The sequence below is a fragment of the Pistacia vera genome, unplaced genomic scaffold, assembly GCF_008641045.1.
Source record: "Pistacia vera cultivar Batoury unplaced genomic scaffold, PisVer_v2 Contig246, whole genome shotgun sequence".
In the NCBI taxonomy this organism is placed as follows: domain Eukaryota; kingdom Viridiplantae; phylum Streptophyta; class Magnoliopsida; order Sapindales; family Anacardiaceae; genus Pistacia; species Pistacia vera.
In genome coordinates, this window is record NW_022196053.1 from 341,555 (window position 1) to 356,992 (window position 15,438).

The following is a 15,438-nucleotide window of genomic DNA, read 5'->3' on the forward strand; positions in this document are numbered from 1 at the left end:
AGCTGCAGCGAACGAATTGTTTCATAATTGAAAAATGACGAAAATGCCCCCAATCAGAAAGTGTTGACTTCAAACGTCCTAACTCACAGCGTCAAAACTCTCAACTCACCTTTTTTTTGTTTTTCTCTCTCTCTCTTTCCTGCCTTTATAGCACTTATAAATTTGAGAACCAACCGCTCCTTTTTTCTTTTACGAGGAACGCCCCCAAATCTTGCTCTGGCATTTTTTCTATTTCTCTTTCTCTTCTCCCCAACCAACCAATCCAGGCAACAAGAACTCACATCCCTTTGTGTGTTTGTCGTTCCTCCCTCCCTCTGGTTTCACCCGAAACGAAAAAGAAAGCTCGAGAAAAGAGAAGAAAAAAATCATTTATAAAAAAGGGATCTTTTCGTTCTGAAGCGTGTACAATCTGTTTCGTCCTTCTCTGTGAAACTTCATATCTTTAATTTCCCTGTAAGTCCCTCTTCTCTCCACTTTTATTATTTCTTTTAATGCAAGTATTGCTTCTTTTTACCGTCTTTTCTCATTTCATCTTCAGTCTCTCTTGATTTTGTTCTCTGATTAGCAATGTCGTTTCTCTCTGAATATTTCATGGACACATCACTTAACAAGATTTTCACCTATCATCAAGATCTTGATATTTCGTTGTATGATTTTCACTTCTGACATAAGAGTGTTGAGCTGTGAATATTTCTTTTCATTGTAATTTTTAAATCTTATAGTTCCTTCCTTCTTAAAAAAAGAATAGCCAACTTTTTGAATTTTGAGATGGGATTGTAGAGATTTGATCCTTGAATAAAGATCTGAAAAGCTAAAATCTTTTCGTTGTTTAATACTTCATCTTCCACTCTGTCTTCCTCTCTGTAAAGGGCACAGCCGAAGCTTGTAAAAGAATTGCTCATCATCTCACTCATCACCAAAAAGGATGAACCTGGCCTCATCTCTACCACTGTCTCTTGTATATTACATTATATTTTTTTTTTCCTGTCCCTTTCCTTCCGTCTACGGTACTTACTGAGAAGCTGTCTCCATTTTCCCTGCAACTGGTTCTTTTATAATCTCGCCGAGTACTCCATTTAACACTAATTTAAACTCCGTCTCAGCCTCTATAAAAAGATAAATATTTTTTTTTTTTTCTGTCACTCTTCTTGTACTATTTGATTTGTTTATCTCGAAGACTTTTAACTATTAAATCATATTTCCCTTTTAAATAAGAAATATCTTTCAAAAATAGCACAAGATAATCAGATACTCTGCAAATACAGCAAGATAATCACAATCACTATTCTGATTGGCCATCCTGTCCTTTTTATTGGCTTGATTTTGCAGTCTTCAAATTAATCAAATTGTGGAGGAAACAGAACAGAGATGGTACGTTACATTAATTCTCAAGCCCCCCATTTTTCGGCTTAATATCGGTTTTTAGCTTGCATAGTATTAAGATTTAAAACGCTCTTTCTTCCTCTTTTTTATTTTTATTTTTTTATTTTTTGCAGTCTTGGTGGCCAAAATTAGTTGCGCGAAAATGGCTTAACATACAGAGTGGAGCCGATGAGTTTCATTCCGATTATGCAATTACAGGTGAAATTATGTTTTCATATCGTGTTTCAATAATTTCTCCCTGTATCGTTTGATATTTGATATTTATCGTCAGATTTGCGTTTTAATGTAACGCAGGGAAAACTGAGAGAAGGAAGAGCTGCTCAGACGACGATTATTACGTCTTCGTACGAGATGATTTCTCAGGTATTTACTCCGAAACGGTACCATTTTACTACTACTCGTTACTGATTTTACCCCCTCACCCGTGATTAGACGGGTTTAATTTAAGTGATTTGACATCCACGACAAAAACTGAAACACCCCGCAGTGATTTCGGTTTGGGTCCCCGTGTGAGCTTCTGCCACCTAGACGGAGCAGACAGGGGTGTATATTAACTAGGTCAATGGTGAAGCAGTAACCTATATGTTTTCCTTTTTTTTGGATTTTCAGTTGTTTTATTTCCTTTCTTTTAATTGACAGTTTTATTTTTGATTAAAGGGTGGTTGTCGGCCGCTACTAATGGGCTTAAACAGTCGACGATCGTGCCGGAGGCGCCGCCGCCCCCAACCGATAATCTCAATCTCAAGTAAGGATACTGACTAATTAAATATTTTTATTCAGAAATAAAAAGACTAACTTGATTTAATTTTTGTAAAGGCTAGGCAATTATTTGAAAAAATAGTTGGTGAGGATTAATTGAGAAGATTTTGAGATGGGTGAAGATTAGGTTTGCAGATCTAAAAAGGGGATGAGATTAGTTAAACCAATTAATTGGCATCTAGTTTATTCTGAAGAAGTAATAATGAAGGTGGCATTGTTTTGTAATATTCAGGATGTTCGTGGGGACATGGAATGTCGGAGGGAAGTCGCCCCACGACGGTTTAAACTTGAGAGATTGGCTAAAGTCGCCTGCCCCTGCGGACATCTACGTGCTAGGGTAAAGGCCTTTTGCTTTTTTCTTAATATTTTTTATGTTTGTGGATGCGAATTTGTGCCGATTGAGCATCATCGACTATTCAAACAGGGCTGTGGAGTAATCGGACCGTGGTTGACGCCACCTTAACATGCTCCACAGCTCACATACACATATTTTGTATATAACGTGCACTTTTTTTTCACTTTTGCGGACTGGCATTTCTTTAATGCCCTATACATCCAATCACTTATGCACATTACATATCTTATTGGTTTGACAATAAAGTTGTAAAAATATCTTTACCTTTTAAAATTTGACTTTATGTATAATAATATAAACTTAAGGGATTAAAATTTTAACGGTTGTAGTAATTGATTTTTGCCAATCTTTTTCTACTGTGTATTAGGTTTCAAGAAATTGTTCCTCTAAATGCTGGCAACGTATTAGGAGCGGAAGACAACGGACCAGCTGCCAAGTGGCTTTCTCTTATTCGTCAAGCGTTGAACAGCAACAACAACAAGACTGACCAAGAACTTCCTCAATATTACAACGATGCCACTTCCCAACAGGCTGACCAGCAAGCAAACCTGAAGCCCAGACTGAGCTTCTCCAATCTCCTCTCTCTAGAAGATGAACTCGGCCAAGAGGATTTTGCAAGACTGTCAAGTTTGCAATCGAATTCGAGCTCTGTTGAAGAAGATTCCCCTGACTCACCGTCCATGGCTGGCAGTCCACGGCAGCGCCGCTACTGTCTTGCAGCTAGCAAACAGATGGTGGGGATATTCTTGTGTGTGTGGGTTCGAGCTGATCTTTCTAAACATGTAAACAACTTGAAGGTCTCGTGCGTTGGTCGTGGAATTATGGGTTATCTTGGAAATAAGGTCATTCATCGTGCTTAACTTTGGTCGTATATTATAAATATTTTTGTTTGAAGTGAAACAGACGTTTAAATTTTCTTTTATTTCGTTTACAGGGTTCAATATCCATTAGTATGACACTGCACCAGACAACTTTCTGCTTGGTTTGTACACACTTGACCTCTGGAGAGAAAGAAGGTGATGAGATCAGAAGAAATTTAGACGTTACAGAAATTTTAAAGAAAACAAGGTTTTCTCATTCATATAAAGATCTTCGACAACCACTTCCTCCTGAAAGCATATTGGAGCATGAGTAAGTATTCTTTCCTTTTCAATTCAGCAATGTTTAATGTTTTTAAGGTAACTTTATAAAACTTTTTTTTTTTTTTGTTTTTGTTCGTGTTCAGCATAATTTTTTGGCTTGGGGATTTAAATTATCGGCTTGCTTCTGGTCGTGGTGACACGCACGAATTGCTAAAGAGAAATGATTGGCAAGCACTTTTAAAGAGAGATCAGGTAATTAGCTTTATGTTTGCCACTGAACATGAATAATGTTGCCAAAAAAGTTAATAAATTTAGTGGTTGCTCTTAATGTTTAGGCCACTAATACTATATATCTGCATTGTGTTAAATATAAAGATTATAACCTTTTGATTTTGCCTTGGCAGTTAAAAATTGAACAGAGAGCCGGTCGAGTATTTGAAGGGTGGGAAGAAGGGAGGATATATTTTCCTCCAACTTACAAATACCTGATGAATTCGGATCATTATGTGGTTCAAACATCAAAATCTAAAGAAAAGCGACGAACACCTGCCTGGTGAGATTCCAAATCCTCCTGCATTATTGCTATTAATTGAGAAGATGAATCAGAATTTTATTTAATTCCTAATTGTGGGTTCTAGAGGTTTCTTATCCATCACAAGCAAGAAGTTGCCTTCATCATCTTATCTTTTAAACAAATCTCTTACTTATATATTATTACCTTTTTCAATTCTTTATGCAACTTGTCAGTTGTCTGAGAGTAACCATCCGTTAACATGGGCTGGTTCAACAGTTGAACATATCTATGATTGTGAAGAATATGTAAATAAAAGCCAACTATCATTAATTAATTAGTATTATCATGTTCGAAGTTGTTATGTTGGGGACAATGAGTATCAATCAATTCATTCAAGTGTTGAGCTGACTTGTGGATGCAATTACTATTTGTATTTTTTTAATCCTCGTATTTTGCATTTTTATAAAGCTGAAGTGATTAGCCTGAATTATTACCATAAAACTAATCAATAATCATGTGAAAATTATATCTTAACATACATTGTTCGAGAGAAAAACCAAGTGAATTTAATATCATTAAGCACTATCCTTCTTGGTTTCACATTAGTTTAAGGTTTTTAAGTTAATTATATAGTTAAGTCGGCAGGAAAGAGTTTTGTCTTTGCTTCTAATATTAAATTTGATATGCAACATGCACAAACCGACCATTTTATGTTTTTGTTGCACTAATTAGAATACATTTTTCAACAAATCTCCATTGTTTAATACTTTCTTTCTTAAGTTTCAAGTAACTTTTTTTTTTTTTTTAATTCTCCGGTTTTGGTTAAGGTCGCAAGTTAAAGGAAATTCTTAGTGCCGTTAGTCTTAAAAAAATATTAGAATGTAAAAGATGTTCTTATGTTCTAGAACTTTGAATACCAAGAGAATTCTGTTTTGTGATATGTAATAGCTTAAAATTAAGGGCTTAGAAGCTAATATTGCATCCATTTTTCGGAAAAAATTTCAGGTGTGATCGGATATTGTGGAAAGGGGAAGGACTTAAACAAATTTGTTATATAAGAGGAGAGTCCAGATTCTCAGACCACAGACCAGTGTATTCCCTATTTTCTGTCCAAGTCAACTTAGCAAACAAGCCTAAGTTTCGCACGATTGGCCCCAGATCCTGCCCGTCAAAAATTTCAACAAATACTGCCTTGACATCTTCTTGTGTGGCCAAGGTTCAAGCTGAAGAACTCCTGATATTTTCCAATGCACAAAGGTGCCTGAAGGAGACATCAAGCTTTTGAGGCCTCACCGTCCACATGATTAAAACATATAAAAAGTAAAACTTGAATGTTGAAGTTACAGCTGGAATAGTCCGGTAACTACAGACTAACACAGGCAACGATGAGCATCACCTGACACCTCTAGTGTCCCCGGTATTTTTTTACAGTTTGGGACAGCGTGTTGGGTGGGTGATTATGTTCATATTGGATATGTATATGCCTATTAGCACGAGGCATATTTCTCTGTTGTTTTCATTGTTTTTTGCAATGTGAGGGATCAGATGGGGAACATGATTAGAACTACATGTGGGTTTGGCGTGCATAATCGTTGCACGCTTGATTTTGGACAAGTGGAGGATGGGGATGCTGTAAATACGATGATTAGTTGGCTTGGTGATCAAGTAGAGAAGATGGTAAATGTGAAGCAGAAGACATTAAGGAAATGATGCTTTGGTTAAGAGAATGTTGCTCAGCATTTTGCAGGGTAGTGTCTTCCTTGTTTCATTTGTTTATTCTGTTAATTAAAGTTAAACTGTAAATCAAAAGGAGGACAGCTTTCTAGAGAAAGTTTCTGCTGAAGGAAATGTGAATGCCTTGTTGGCCAGTTTTGTTAATGAAAATTTTGCAATTTTCTAATCAATCAGCTTTTTTGTTGTTGTTCATTTGGATTTTGAGCTGAATGAGCTGCAATTTGCAAATTCATGATTCAGATCATCCTACTGAAATTAAAGTAAATGACAAAACTAAAATTATTTCACTGTGCCTATAATTTCAACAATTAGAGGAAGAGTTAGGAAGAAACTCAAAGACTTTAAAGTAATGACTTAGCTGCATTGTCCTGGCTGTGAAGTCCAAGTTTACAAGGCAAGGTTCTGCCTTCTTGGCCCTCGAGTTATAATTGATAAGTGGTTGGCGATCTTTCTGTTAAGCCCATTATTATCATTATAGGCTTGCTATTATTAAGTCATTAGAGGATGGCAATTGTACCTGGATTTTTGGGTACCTGACCCATACGGGCTGGGCATTACCCGTTATTTGCAGGGATGAGCACGGACCTGGATATGGTTTTAAAGCCGCTCCCATGTACAGGAGTCCGGGACAACCAGCACCTAGCCTGGCTCGAGTTTTTATCATTTAAAAAAAAATTAAATTAAATTTTATTTGATTATACTTTTGAAATGAATTTATGATAACAATCGATTGTAATTTTAGTTAAATCCAATGTCACTTGTCCGCCATATTAATTTATACACAAAAAAAATATGGTGATTAAAATAAGAGATACTATTAATTAATTATAGATTAACATGGGCCGAGACTGAGAGTCACAAAAAGCCGCTCGGGCCAGGCCTGGACATTACCCGACATCCCTGTAATGGGTTTGGGCTGAGCCCAGGCCAGGGTCATGGGGTCGGACCCAGGCCAAGGGGTATTCGGTTCTCGCGCGGCCTATTGCCATCTCTTAAAGTTATTGCAAAAGGACTTATTTATTTTCTTTATCTTTATAACGATATAATTCCATAAAACTATTACTAGGCAGTGACTCAAATCAAATGGAGAAACTTGAGAAACAAGGTCCTGTTCAGCTGGAAATGCTAAACAAATATGCTACAGACTTGACCCCAATGGCAAAAGAGGTAAACCCATCCTTCATTGCCTAGTATTCAATAATTTAATGGTGTTCTCTCCTGTTCAGTGGCTGATAGAAATATAATTTCTTGTTTAGGGCAAGTTGGATCCTCTGCAACAGGAACTTGAATGTGTCATCCAAATACTGTGTAAAAGAAGGAAGAATAGCCCATGTCTAAACCCCAAGGGATTGACGTGACGGTTAAGAAGGTTTGCTCATTTCTTTACATTCTTAGGTTCAAACTTTGGAGTCACCTACTATAATAACATTATGACTTATCTAGTCTTTTAGGTTTGTAGGGTGTTTAATGAACCCTGATGATTAGTTGAGTTACTGTGCACGTAAACTTGCCTGGACACCTCAGTTACCAAAAATAAAAATATAAGCCATGTCTGATTGGCGATCCTGGTGTTGGAAAAACTGTAATAGTCGAAGGCTTAGCACAGAGGATTACAAATAATACTTCTTCATTTAAACTCCAGGGAAAGAAGGTTAATTCTAGCTAATAATTAATGTTTTAAATATTTTAGTCTTTTGTGTGATAATGTTTGGCAGAATATTACTGACTTGATAATAATTTCAGATATATGCCTTGGACATGGGCGGCTTATAGCTGGAGCATCGAATCGAGGAGAATATGAGGAGAGGTTGACAAATTTGATAGATGAAGTAAAACTGAGTGAAGGATCCATCAGCTTCTTCATTGACGAGGTTCAGATTCTTATTGGTGCTGGTACTGGAGGACAAGCACTAGATGCTGCTAACATCATGAAACCTGCCCTTGCAAGAGGAGAATTAAGGGTGAATTAATTGACTTTGAATTCTGATATGATTCTCAATTCTTTCTTAAATATCATTATAATTTGCAATTTGCTTGGTGTAGTGCATTGGTGCCACAACATTTGATGAATACAAGAAGTATATTGAGAAGAATGCTCCTTGAAAAGGCGGTTTCAGCAGGTTTTAGTGCCTGAATGATCCTGTAATAACTTGTGTGTTAAATGTGATCCAGTGATCGGTTTAATCCCGACAAATCGATAGACTTGATTGACGAAGCTGGCGCCAAATTGGTTATACACATCAAACAAATTAAGGGATCACCAGGAACAAAAACGTTGATAACTGAAGATAAAGGAGATGGTCTCTAATTGGATTGGATAAGAAGCGACATGAGCGAGTGCATGGAGAGACGTACTGTTTCCAAGTTTTTTGGCTCGCCTCTGGGCTATGTTGGCTTTGAAAATGGTGGCCAACTGACAGAAGCTGTACGCCACCGGCCTTACAGTGTGATCCTCTTCAATGAGATTGAGAAGGCTCATTGTGATATATTGAATGTTATGCTTCAGGTTTTAGATGATGGTCGTTTAACAGACAATAAAGGGTAGACCATGGACTTCAAAAACACCATTCTAATGATGACTTCAAATATCGGTGGTAATTTGATTTCCAAGAAATTCATTTGGGGTTTGACCATTTGGAGATGAAAGTTGCAGAGGAGCTGAAAAAGAATTTCAGGCCAGAGTTGTGAACAGAATCGATGAAGTGATTGTTTTCGGGTCATTAAGTAACTCGCAGCTGAAAGAAACCGTGGAGATCATGCTGAAACAAGTGTCCGAAAGGCTGAGAAAAGAACATAATGGTTTAAGTTACAGAGAGATTTAAGGAAGAAATTGTGAAAGAAGGTTATAATCCNTTCAATATTTTAATGTTAAATAATCTAAAATTAATAAATTAATATTAAAAAGCTCTTTTAAATTTTTTTAATCAAATAATTAACTAATTTTTCATAAAAGTTATATTTTATTATTATTATTTTTTTTTTTTTCTTTCTATAAACTCTACTTTAATTAGCTCTTACTCTTATAAAAAGATGATTTACAATGACCGACTTTGGGATTTGTTTAATTGATGGTTTTTTTGGGTCTTTCGGATTTTTTGTTTTAGCATTTGTTATTGTTATTCTCACATTGCAAACTAGTCATTTTCACTTGTAATTAAACTACACTCAAATACCTTAAATTTGGTCTCCTAATAGAAGATTTGTACAAGGAAAACGTCATCTAAGTTTGTGTTAATTAATAAACTGAATTCAAAGTTTACAGCAAAATAAGGATTTAAAAAAAAAAATGCAAAATTTCAACAGAGCAGAAAATTGATACATGATAGATATATCCAATCTAGTGGCGGATTGTATTGCAGCACAATTACAACAGAAACCTGCAAGATGAGCAAAAATGTATCTTAATATCCCATATGATAGGTCATGCCTGTTGATGCAGATAGTTACTGATTCTAATTCCTTATATGCTAATCAAAAACTAAACTTGATTAGACATAACTCTAATAATATGATAGAATTTGAAGTGGGTTTAACTCCTCATCTAATAAGACATTTTGAATGAGAGGGTTACCCTCTCTTATAAACTAATAGACTTGAGTGCACCTAGACGGTGTGAGATTCCAACAAAGTGTATATATGATGCAGGATAAGAAAAATAGGTGCAATTACACCGTAATAAAGAACAATATTTTTCATTAATCATGAGGTTTCTCTCAAAGAATATAACTACTAATACCTATATATATAACGAAAGGAAGATGTAATATATACTTAGTTCGTGGTTTGGAATAGATTAATACAGGTTGTCTAATGGACTGATAATCCAATTGAATTTCATTTTTGAACAGCTAAATAAAACAAGAATTTACAGTACTTAAATTTCTCATACAGAATAGCACATATTCAGTATATACAAATACAGATTAATATACTTACACCACGTACAATAACCCTTATTCTGGCATGCCTGAATGTTTTATATAAACAGTACGTATATACATGTATCTTTGTTTTTCGTTCCAATAGGATATCAAGGTACTGATACAGGCTTCTTGTGTATTACCCTATATTACTACAGTCCATATATACAATACAAGTAACAATTTTTTAGACAATATCTTCCTCTTGGCCCCCATGTTCATCATTTCCAATCAGAAAGCGCAAGCCACTAATCAAACTACCTACAAGCCTGACAAACATAGGTAAAAAAAATTTAATATCATCCAGGAAAAGATATTCATATTTTATATAGTTATGATCATCAGTGTATTCTGATATTGTCCTCAACTCAATTGGAAAGAAAAATTAATCAAAATACCTGGTACTGCGAAACTGATCACTCCGTGTTGCTCTAACACCTGTAACAATCACTTTTTCGTCTTCACCTGCTCTAAACGATATTCGAAAATAATCAATAAAGTTTTGAGGAGTTAGAACCTTATCAAACAAATCAACACCATCAACAAATATTCTGATCACAGTCGGTCTTGCTGCTAGTTTGGTGCGTCGGTGAAACATGGTGGCACCGATCTTCTTTTCATGAAAAGGATCTAGGCGGATTTTATATGAATAAAGACCATGAGGGGCAGACCGGCGGCTCTCTTTGAGTTCTATCACGCGGTCGGTCTCGTTCTTTAGCAAGACAACTCTACCGAATAAATGCCCCATTTTACTCTGTTCACTGATAAAACAAGCTAAAAGTTGTGTGTGTATATATATATATATATATATATATTTGGCTGTTTCAACTTGCAGTTTAATTTCTTTAATTATTGAAAATTTTGAATTCTTCTTTTACGTAGAGACAAATAATACAAATAATACAAGCACAATTTTCTTCGGGAGGTTCCAGGTCAAATTTTGCTTTTAAGAATGATAACAAGTTGAAATCAAAGATTCCAGTAGCGTTGTGCTTGTGACAGTAATACCAATTTAAGATAAGAATTCTCGTAGAGCATTATCAAACGCAAGTTAACTCGACGCCAAAATTAAGTGGCTGTCGATTGGCAGTTGATCCAAATGGATGGGATAAACGCGGTGATGATTATTCTTTGATACGAAAGGGCATTAACGTTGTTCAACACAGGTGACTTGGATGATTCTTGATATGAAAGGTCGTTAACGTAGCTCACAATTGTTAATGCTGGATTTTGACACCAACTATTCGCACGTGGGAAATGCTCAGCAGACTCAGAAGTCACACGTGAGTATGGGGGTGTTTGATTGAATAAGGGGTGAAGAACAGTGTTTAAAGTAGTTCGGATGCCCAAAAAACAAATCCTACGTTCACTAGTATTGTATTAATGTATGAAGTCAGGTCGCGTTCAGCGAGCTGAATTATAGCTTGGAGAGAGAGAGAGAGAGAGAGAGAGAGAGAGAGAAAATATGTTATTTCAGAGTAAAATTAGACAATCCCACAAACAGGAGAGGAGCCCTCTACTTATAGTGGGATGAATTTAGGTAATGATTACTAAATCTGTGAGTGGGGCAGATGCCGTGCAAATCCTTCTCTGCGGCCCATTGCTCACTTGCCCGAGTGATTTCCTCGATTTGTGCAGGGATTGGACACGTGGACCTTTTCTAGCCTTTCGTCAACCCGGCGCATACCCACTGCACTGGCAGGAGCATGCTGCTCGCGTCATCACACGATGTGGCTGCATCTGAGCGGTTGTAGAACCTTCTCAAGCTGTGATCGCTCTTGCTGACAAGGCTCGGCGTCAGCCCTACTTTCTCAAGCATAACAGAAGTCCCCTAATTTTTAAGGTTTGAGGATCGAACCTTGAAAACTACACAATCATGCCTTGATTTGATGTGTCGAGTGATCGCTGGTCGATTCGACCTGGTTGCAAGAAGGTCGCGAGACATTTCCATGGAGGCTATCTGAAATAATCTTTTCTTCGTAAGGTCTGTGACCTGTACCAGACCTTATCCAATGCCATAACGACGACTACGGCCTTGACCGAGGTTCGCGACCTGCTTACACTTAGCGTATTTTTTGTTGAAAGCGAAAGGTCACGTCGTTTCGTAATTGATACATGATGAAGAGTGTTTTATCTAACAACCTCTTCAGATATTATCCGTTACGCTTTGACAGCTGATACATTAATGAAACACATTTTGCTCTGATAGACGTGTCCTATGCGCAATAAGTGACAGCCATGTGTATTAAATGTGATCCATGCTGAAACGACATTCCCTATCAGAACATTAAATGCGGATGTGAGTGCATTTAATGTGGAAGAGGGAAGCGAGCCGTCGGTCGAGTATTTCAACGGAGAGAAACGACAATTTGATTTCTCGAAGCGTGATAGTTACTCTTTCCCATTGATTGACGACACGTGGTTGCGATCAACAGTGAGAGACTATTTCCGTTCAAACATCGTTTGACTTCGGGAAAACCAGTGCCACTTCTTTCACTATAAAACCTTATGCTCACTTTAAGCAATGTCACAATACTCACTTCTTCAGAGAGAACAATAAGCTTTCGTGAGCCTCAATTTTTCGTCTTTTAGACTGGTGCGTACTTGACATTCAGAGCAGAAAGATCAATCTTCATACTCAAGAGGTAAGAATGATTCTTTTATCACTTTCCTTTTTTTGTTTTTGACAGCAGCCATGTGGTAACGGTGAGCACTTGCTAGTGCTTGATCGGAGAGTACATTTTCTCCTAGGGTTTGAGTCTTTAGGGGTGGCCCCCAAGGATTCTTTAGGGTTTTTTCTAGGGTTTGAGGAAGATAGTGTTTACTTTTTCCTCCACGTCATCATATGAAATAGTGTACGACGACTAAGTAATTCCTGCATGTCGCTTTTTTCAGACCGCAAGAAAAATGGACCCCTTAGCGACCAAGACAGATGAGGGAATGAGCTTGCCAGTGCAGGATGCCCCGGCGGGTCCCTCTCAGGAGATTCTGTCAATAGCCACCGTAGAGGAGATTCAAAAAGCGGTAGACCAATACGCACTTAGCGTGGAGGTCTACCAACATAGGACGTACACAGCTTGGAATCCGTCAGAAGGAATGGTTATGATCTCCGAGATCATTTTTAAGTGTGGAGCGCTGATCCCCTTCCACCCTTTTATTAGGTCGGTCCTCGATCATTTTAGGGTCGCACCATTACAGCTTATGCCAAATGCGTATATGATAGCTGTGGTTATGTATATCGTATACGGCGAGAACGGTTTAGGCGAGCTAATCGCGCTAGAGCTCGGTTGCTCGTATTATTTGAAGAAAAAGCAAAGACAAAGATTCTTTCTACCTCTTGAAGCAATCTACGATCGAGGGAGGAATACACATTTACCCCAGCAACGTTGGGGCATATGAGACAATTTTTTTCTTTTTTCACTATGATGGCATTTACTAATTAAGGGAGCCGAGTAGGTTTTTTCCTTTCATTTTCTTGGCAAATTTTCTTTCCTTCTGTCTTTGTTTTTAACTTTCTTTGTTTCTTCGCAGTCAACAAGACGACCAGGTTATTGGCACTTGCTAATTTCGACAGGATCACTGCTTTCGGTCTTTTGCCGGAACAAAGTCGCGATGCGAGGCTGCTCGTGACAACTGCGAACCTGCGAAAATACAGTTTCTTCAATCTCGAAACGACCATAGAAACTTTACCGAGTAAGTACCATTACCCTAGCCAGTTTTGTTATTCGCATGCAGCAAACTGTTTTGCTAACGATGTTCGCATGCAGTGGCCATGCCTTCTAAAATGCCCAGGTCATTGCGACCGAGGGAGTTCACCTTCCCCTAAGTTGGTGTCATTGGACCAGTCGGGGAGGCCCTCAATGGTCCCCCCATCGGAGGGACTCCGATGGGTGCACCGGTTTAACCTGTAGGTGCTTCTCAACCTACAGCTATTCGCCTCAAGCAGAAGACAATGGCCTAGAAGTCCAAGAAGAGGAAGCAACGTTGGGCTGAGGAGTCAGAATCCGAGCTGGAGGGTTTAGGCATTCAACCCAAAAAGTCGCAGCCTTACCAGACATTCCAGTCGGGAAGACTTCCAGGGGGCATGACTAGTATTACCATCCCTTCGGAAGGTCTGTGAACAAGGTAAAGGGAGCCGGCAGATCTTGGGAGGAGACCAGGTAAGGAAACAACGGGCGAGACGCTACCTGCTAAAGGCACGGGCGTAATGGGGCAACTTCCGTATCATTTGCAGCTTGTGGTGTTTACCCTATTGGAGTGCCAGCTCGTGGAAGCGTTCGAGCAGTTCGTGGCCTCTAACCCCATGGATGTGATATCCACGTCCTTTTAGCACCTGGTCTAGGTAAAACGAACTATCCTCGGCGAGGACTTTTTTTACATTTCCTTGCTTTTTTCAATAGAAAGGAAATTAACTCTTTACTCTCTTCGTTACACAAGCCCTGCTCGCCATGCACTTGTCCCTGCAGAAGGTTCAGTTGGGGGCTATTTAGGGGCTGGTCGAGCTGAGAGAAGAAAACATGCGGCTTAAACGGGACTTAAAAGCTGCACAAACAGAGAAGAACCTATCCATCGTTCAGACGAATCAATACCTGTCTGAGAGGAACGCTGCACTTCGCATGGTGGATTTCCAGAATGCCGAGCTGGAGAAGCGAGGAGAGGAAGTTAAAGAGCTCCAAAAGACAGTGGCCAGACTTACCAAGAAGGCTGGCGAGAAAGAGCTAGAGCTACAAATGAACTCTGTGCGGCCCTTGCGGGAAGAGCAAGAAAGGGCACAACTATGGGAGACCACCGAGAAGCAAAGGTTGGCGCTTAAGGCCAAACTCTAATTCGCTCAAGGTCGTGTCGCTTCGCTGATCGAAGAGATGCAGCGATAAGAGTTAGAGATTGAGAGGAGGGCTGCCGAGTGGACGATCCTCTGCCCTTCGCCCAAAGAATCCCACCATCGACCTGACCGACCTCCCGAAAGATTACTAGAGTATCCTCACCTCCATGGCGCAGGCCTAAGATGAGGAGACAACTCGGGTACCTGATCTGGAAGAGAAGCATCCAGAGGAGTATGTCCTAGAGGAGCCCGCGGCCGGCCAGGTGGTTAGTGATGCGTGTTTACTACAACATGCAAAAATAGCAAGTGCACTAGTCGCACAAAGTAATAGAGTGATGAGTGAGTATTGTTCCCACGAGGATTGTTGCTAAGCACTAAGTTTTCTACCATTTTCAAGTTGAAGCAATCGAATTCTTTTGGATTTAAGGGAGCAATTTAAACTATAACTAAAACAAAATTTACTAAATTAAAAGTAAACTATGAAAGCAAGGTTTAAAACTGGATAAAATCAATTCAAACAAACGGGTAGGGTTTTGACTTCATTCGGACTCTATGGGTTAAACCTAAAGAATCAAACTAAATTCATATTCACATGCATTGATTGTAAATCGAACTCTCTAAGGTGTCCAACATACCTTCTCAAGCTATGTTTTCCTACTCTTCCCTATTAACCTTCTGCACCCAACAAATTGAAAGTTAATAAATCTAAGCTCATTAAGCACAAGAATCCTAGATTGATTTCATTGGTTCTTAAATCTATCTCTAGCATCTAATAATACAATGGTGATTATCCAAGAAGCTTAAAATGAATTATCTCTCAATCTCATCATGTTCATCACATAAAAACAATAAATACAGAATAACCACAC

At 38.4% G+C, this 15,438-nt stretch overlaps 3 protein-coding genes across 4 annotated transcripts; all 3 read left to right on the forward strand.

Moving 5' to 3' along the window:
* The first annotated feature begins 1,252 nt into the window (after positions 1–1,252).
* On the forward strand, positions 1,253–5,877 carry LOC116131979 (type I inositol polyphosphate 5-phosphatase 8-like). Of its 2 annotated transcripts, none has more exons than XM_031417667.1 (10): positions 1,253–1,371; positions 1,497–1,581; positions 1,678–1,746; positions 2,023–2,128; positions 2,375–2,479; positions 2,865–3,339; positions 3,432–3,628; positions 3,723–3,831; positions 3,984–4,132; positions 5,099–5,877. In XM_031417667.1, exons 1-10 carry the CDS (start codon positions 1,369–1,371, stop codon positions 5,376–5,378), a joined length of 1,578 nt encoding a protein of 525 aa, XP_031273527.1. In that variant the 5' UTR covers positions 1,253–1,368; the 3' UTR covers positions 5,379–5,877. The 2 variants fall into 2 exon arrangements, with proteins under 2 accessions (XP_031273527.1, XP_031273528.1); XM_031417668.1 differs by having other exon boundaries at positions 2,041–2,128.
* Positions 5,639–7,965, forward strand: LOC116131875 (chaperone protein ClpB-like). Its single transcript, XM_031417537.1, is given in 9 exon segments — positions 5,639–5,770; positions 5,904–5,961; positions 6,894–6,994; positions 7,084–7,155; positions 7,374–7,478; positions 7,571–7,583; positions 7,586–7,788; positions 7,871–7,919; positions 7,922–7,965. Coding segments are annotated over 9 exon segments (777 nt in total).
* Positions 7,966–8,156: 191 nt separating this feature from the next.
* On the forward strand, positions 8,157–8,649 carry LOC116131876 (probable chaperone protein ClpB 1). Its single transcript, XM_031417538.1, has 2 exons — positions 8,157–8,368; positions 8,481–8,649. Exons 1-2 carry the CDS (start codon positions 8,157–8,159, stop codon positions 8,647–8,649), a joined length of 381 nt encoding a protein of 126 aa, XP_031273398.1.
* The last annotated feature ends 6,789 nt before the right edge of the window (positions 8,650–15,438 follow it).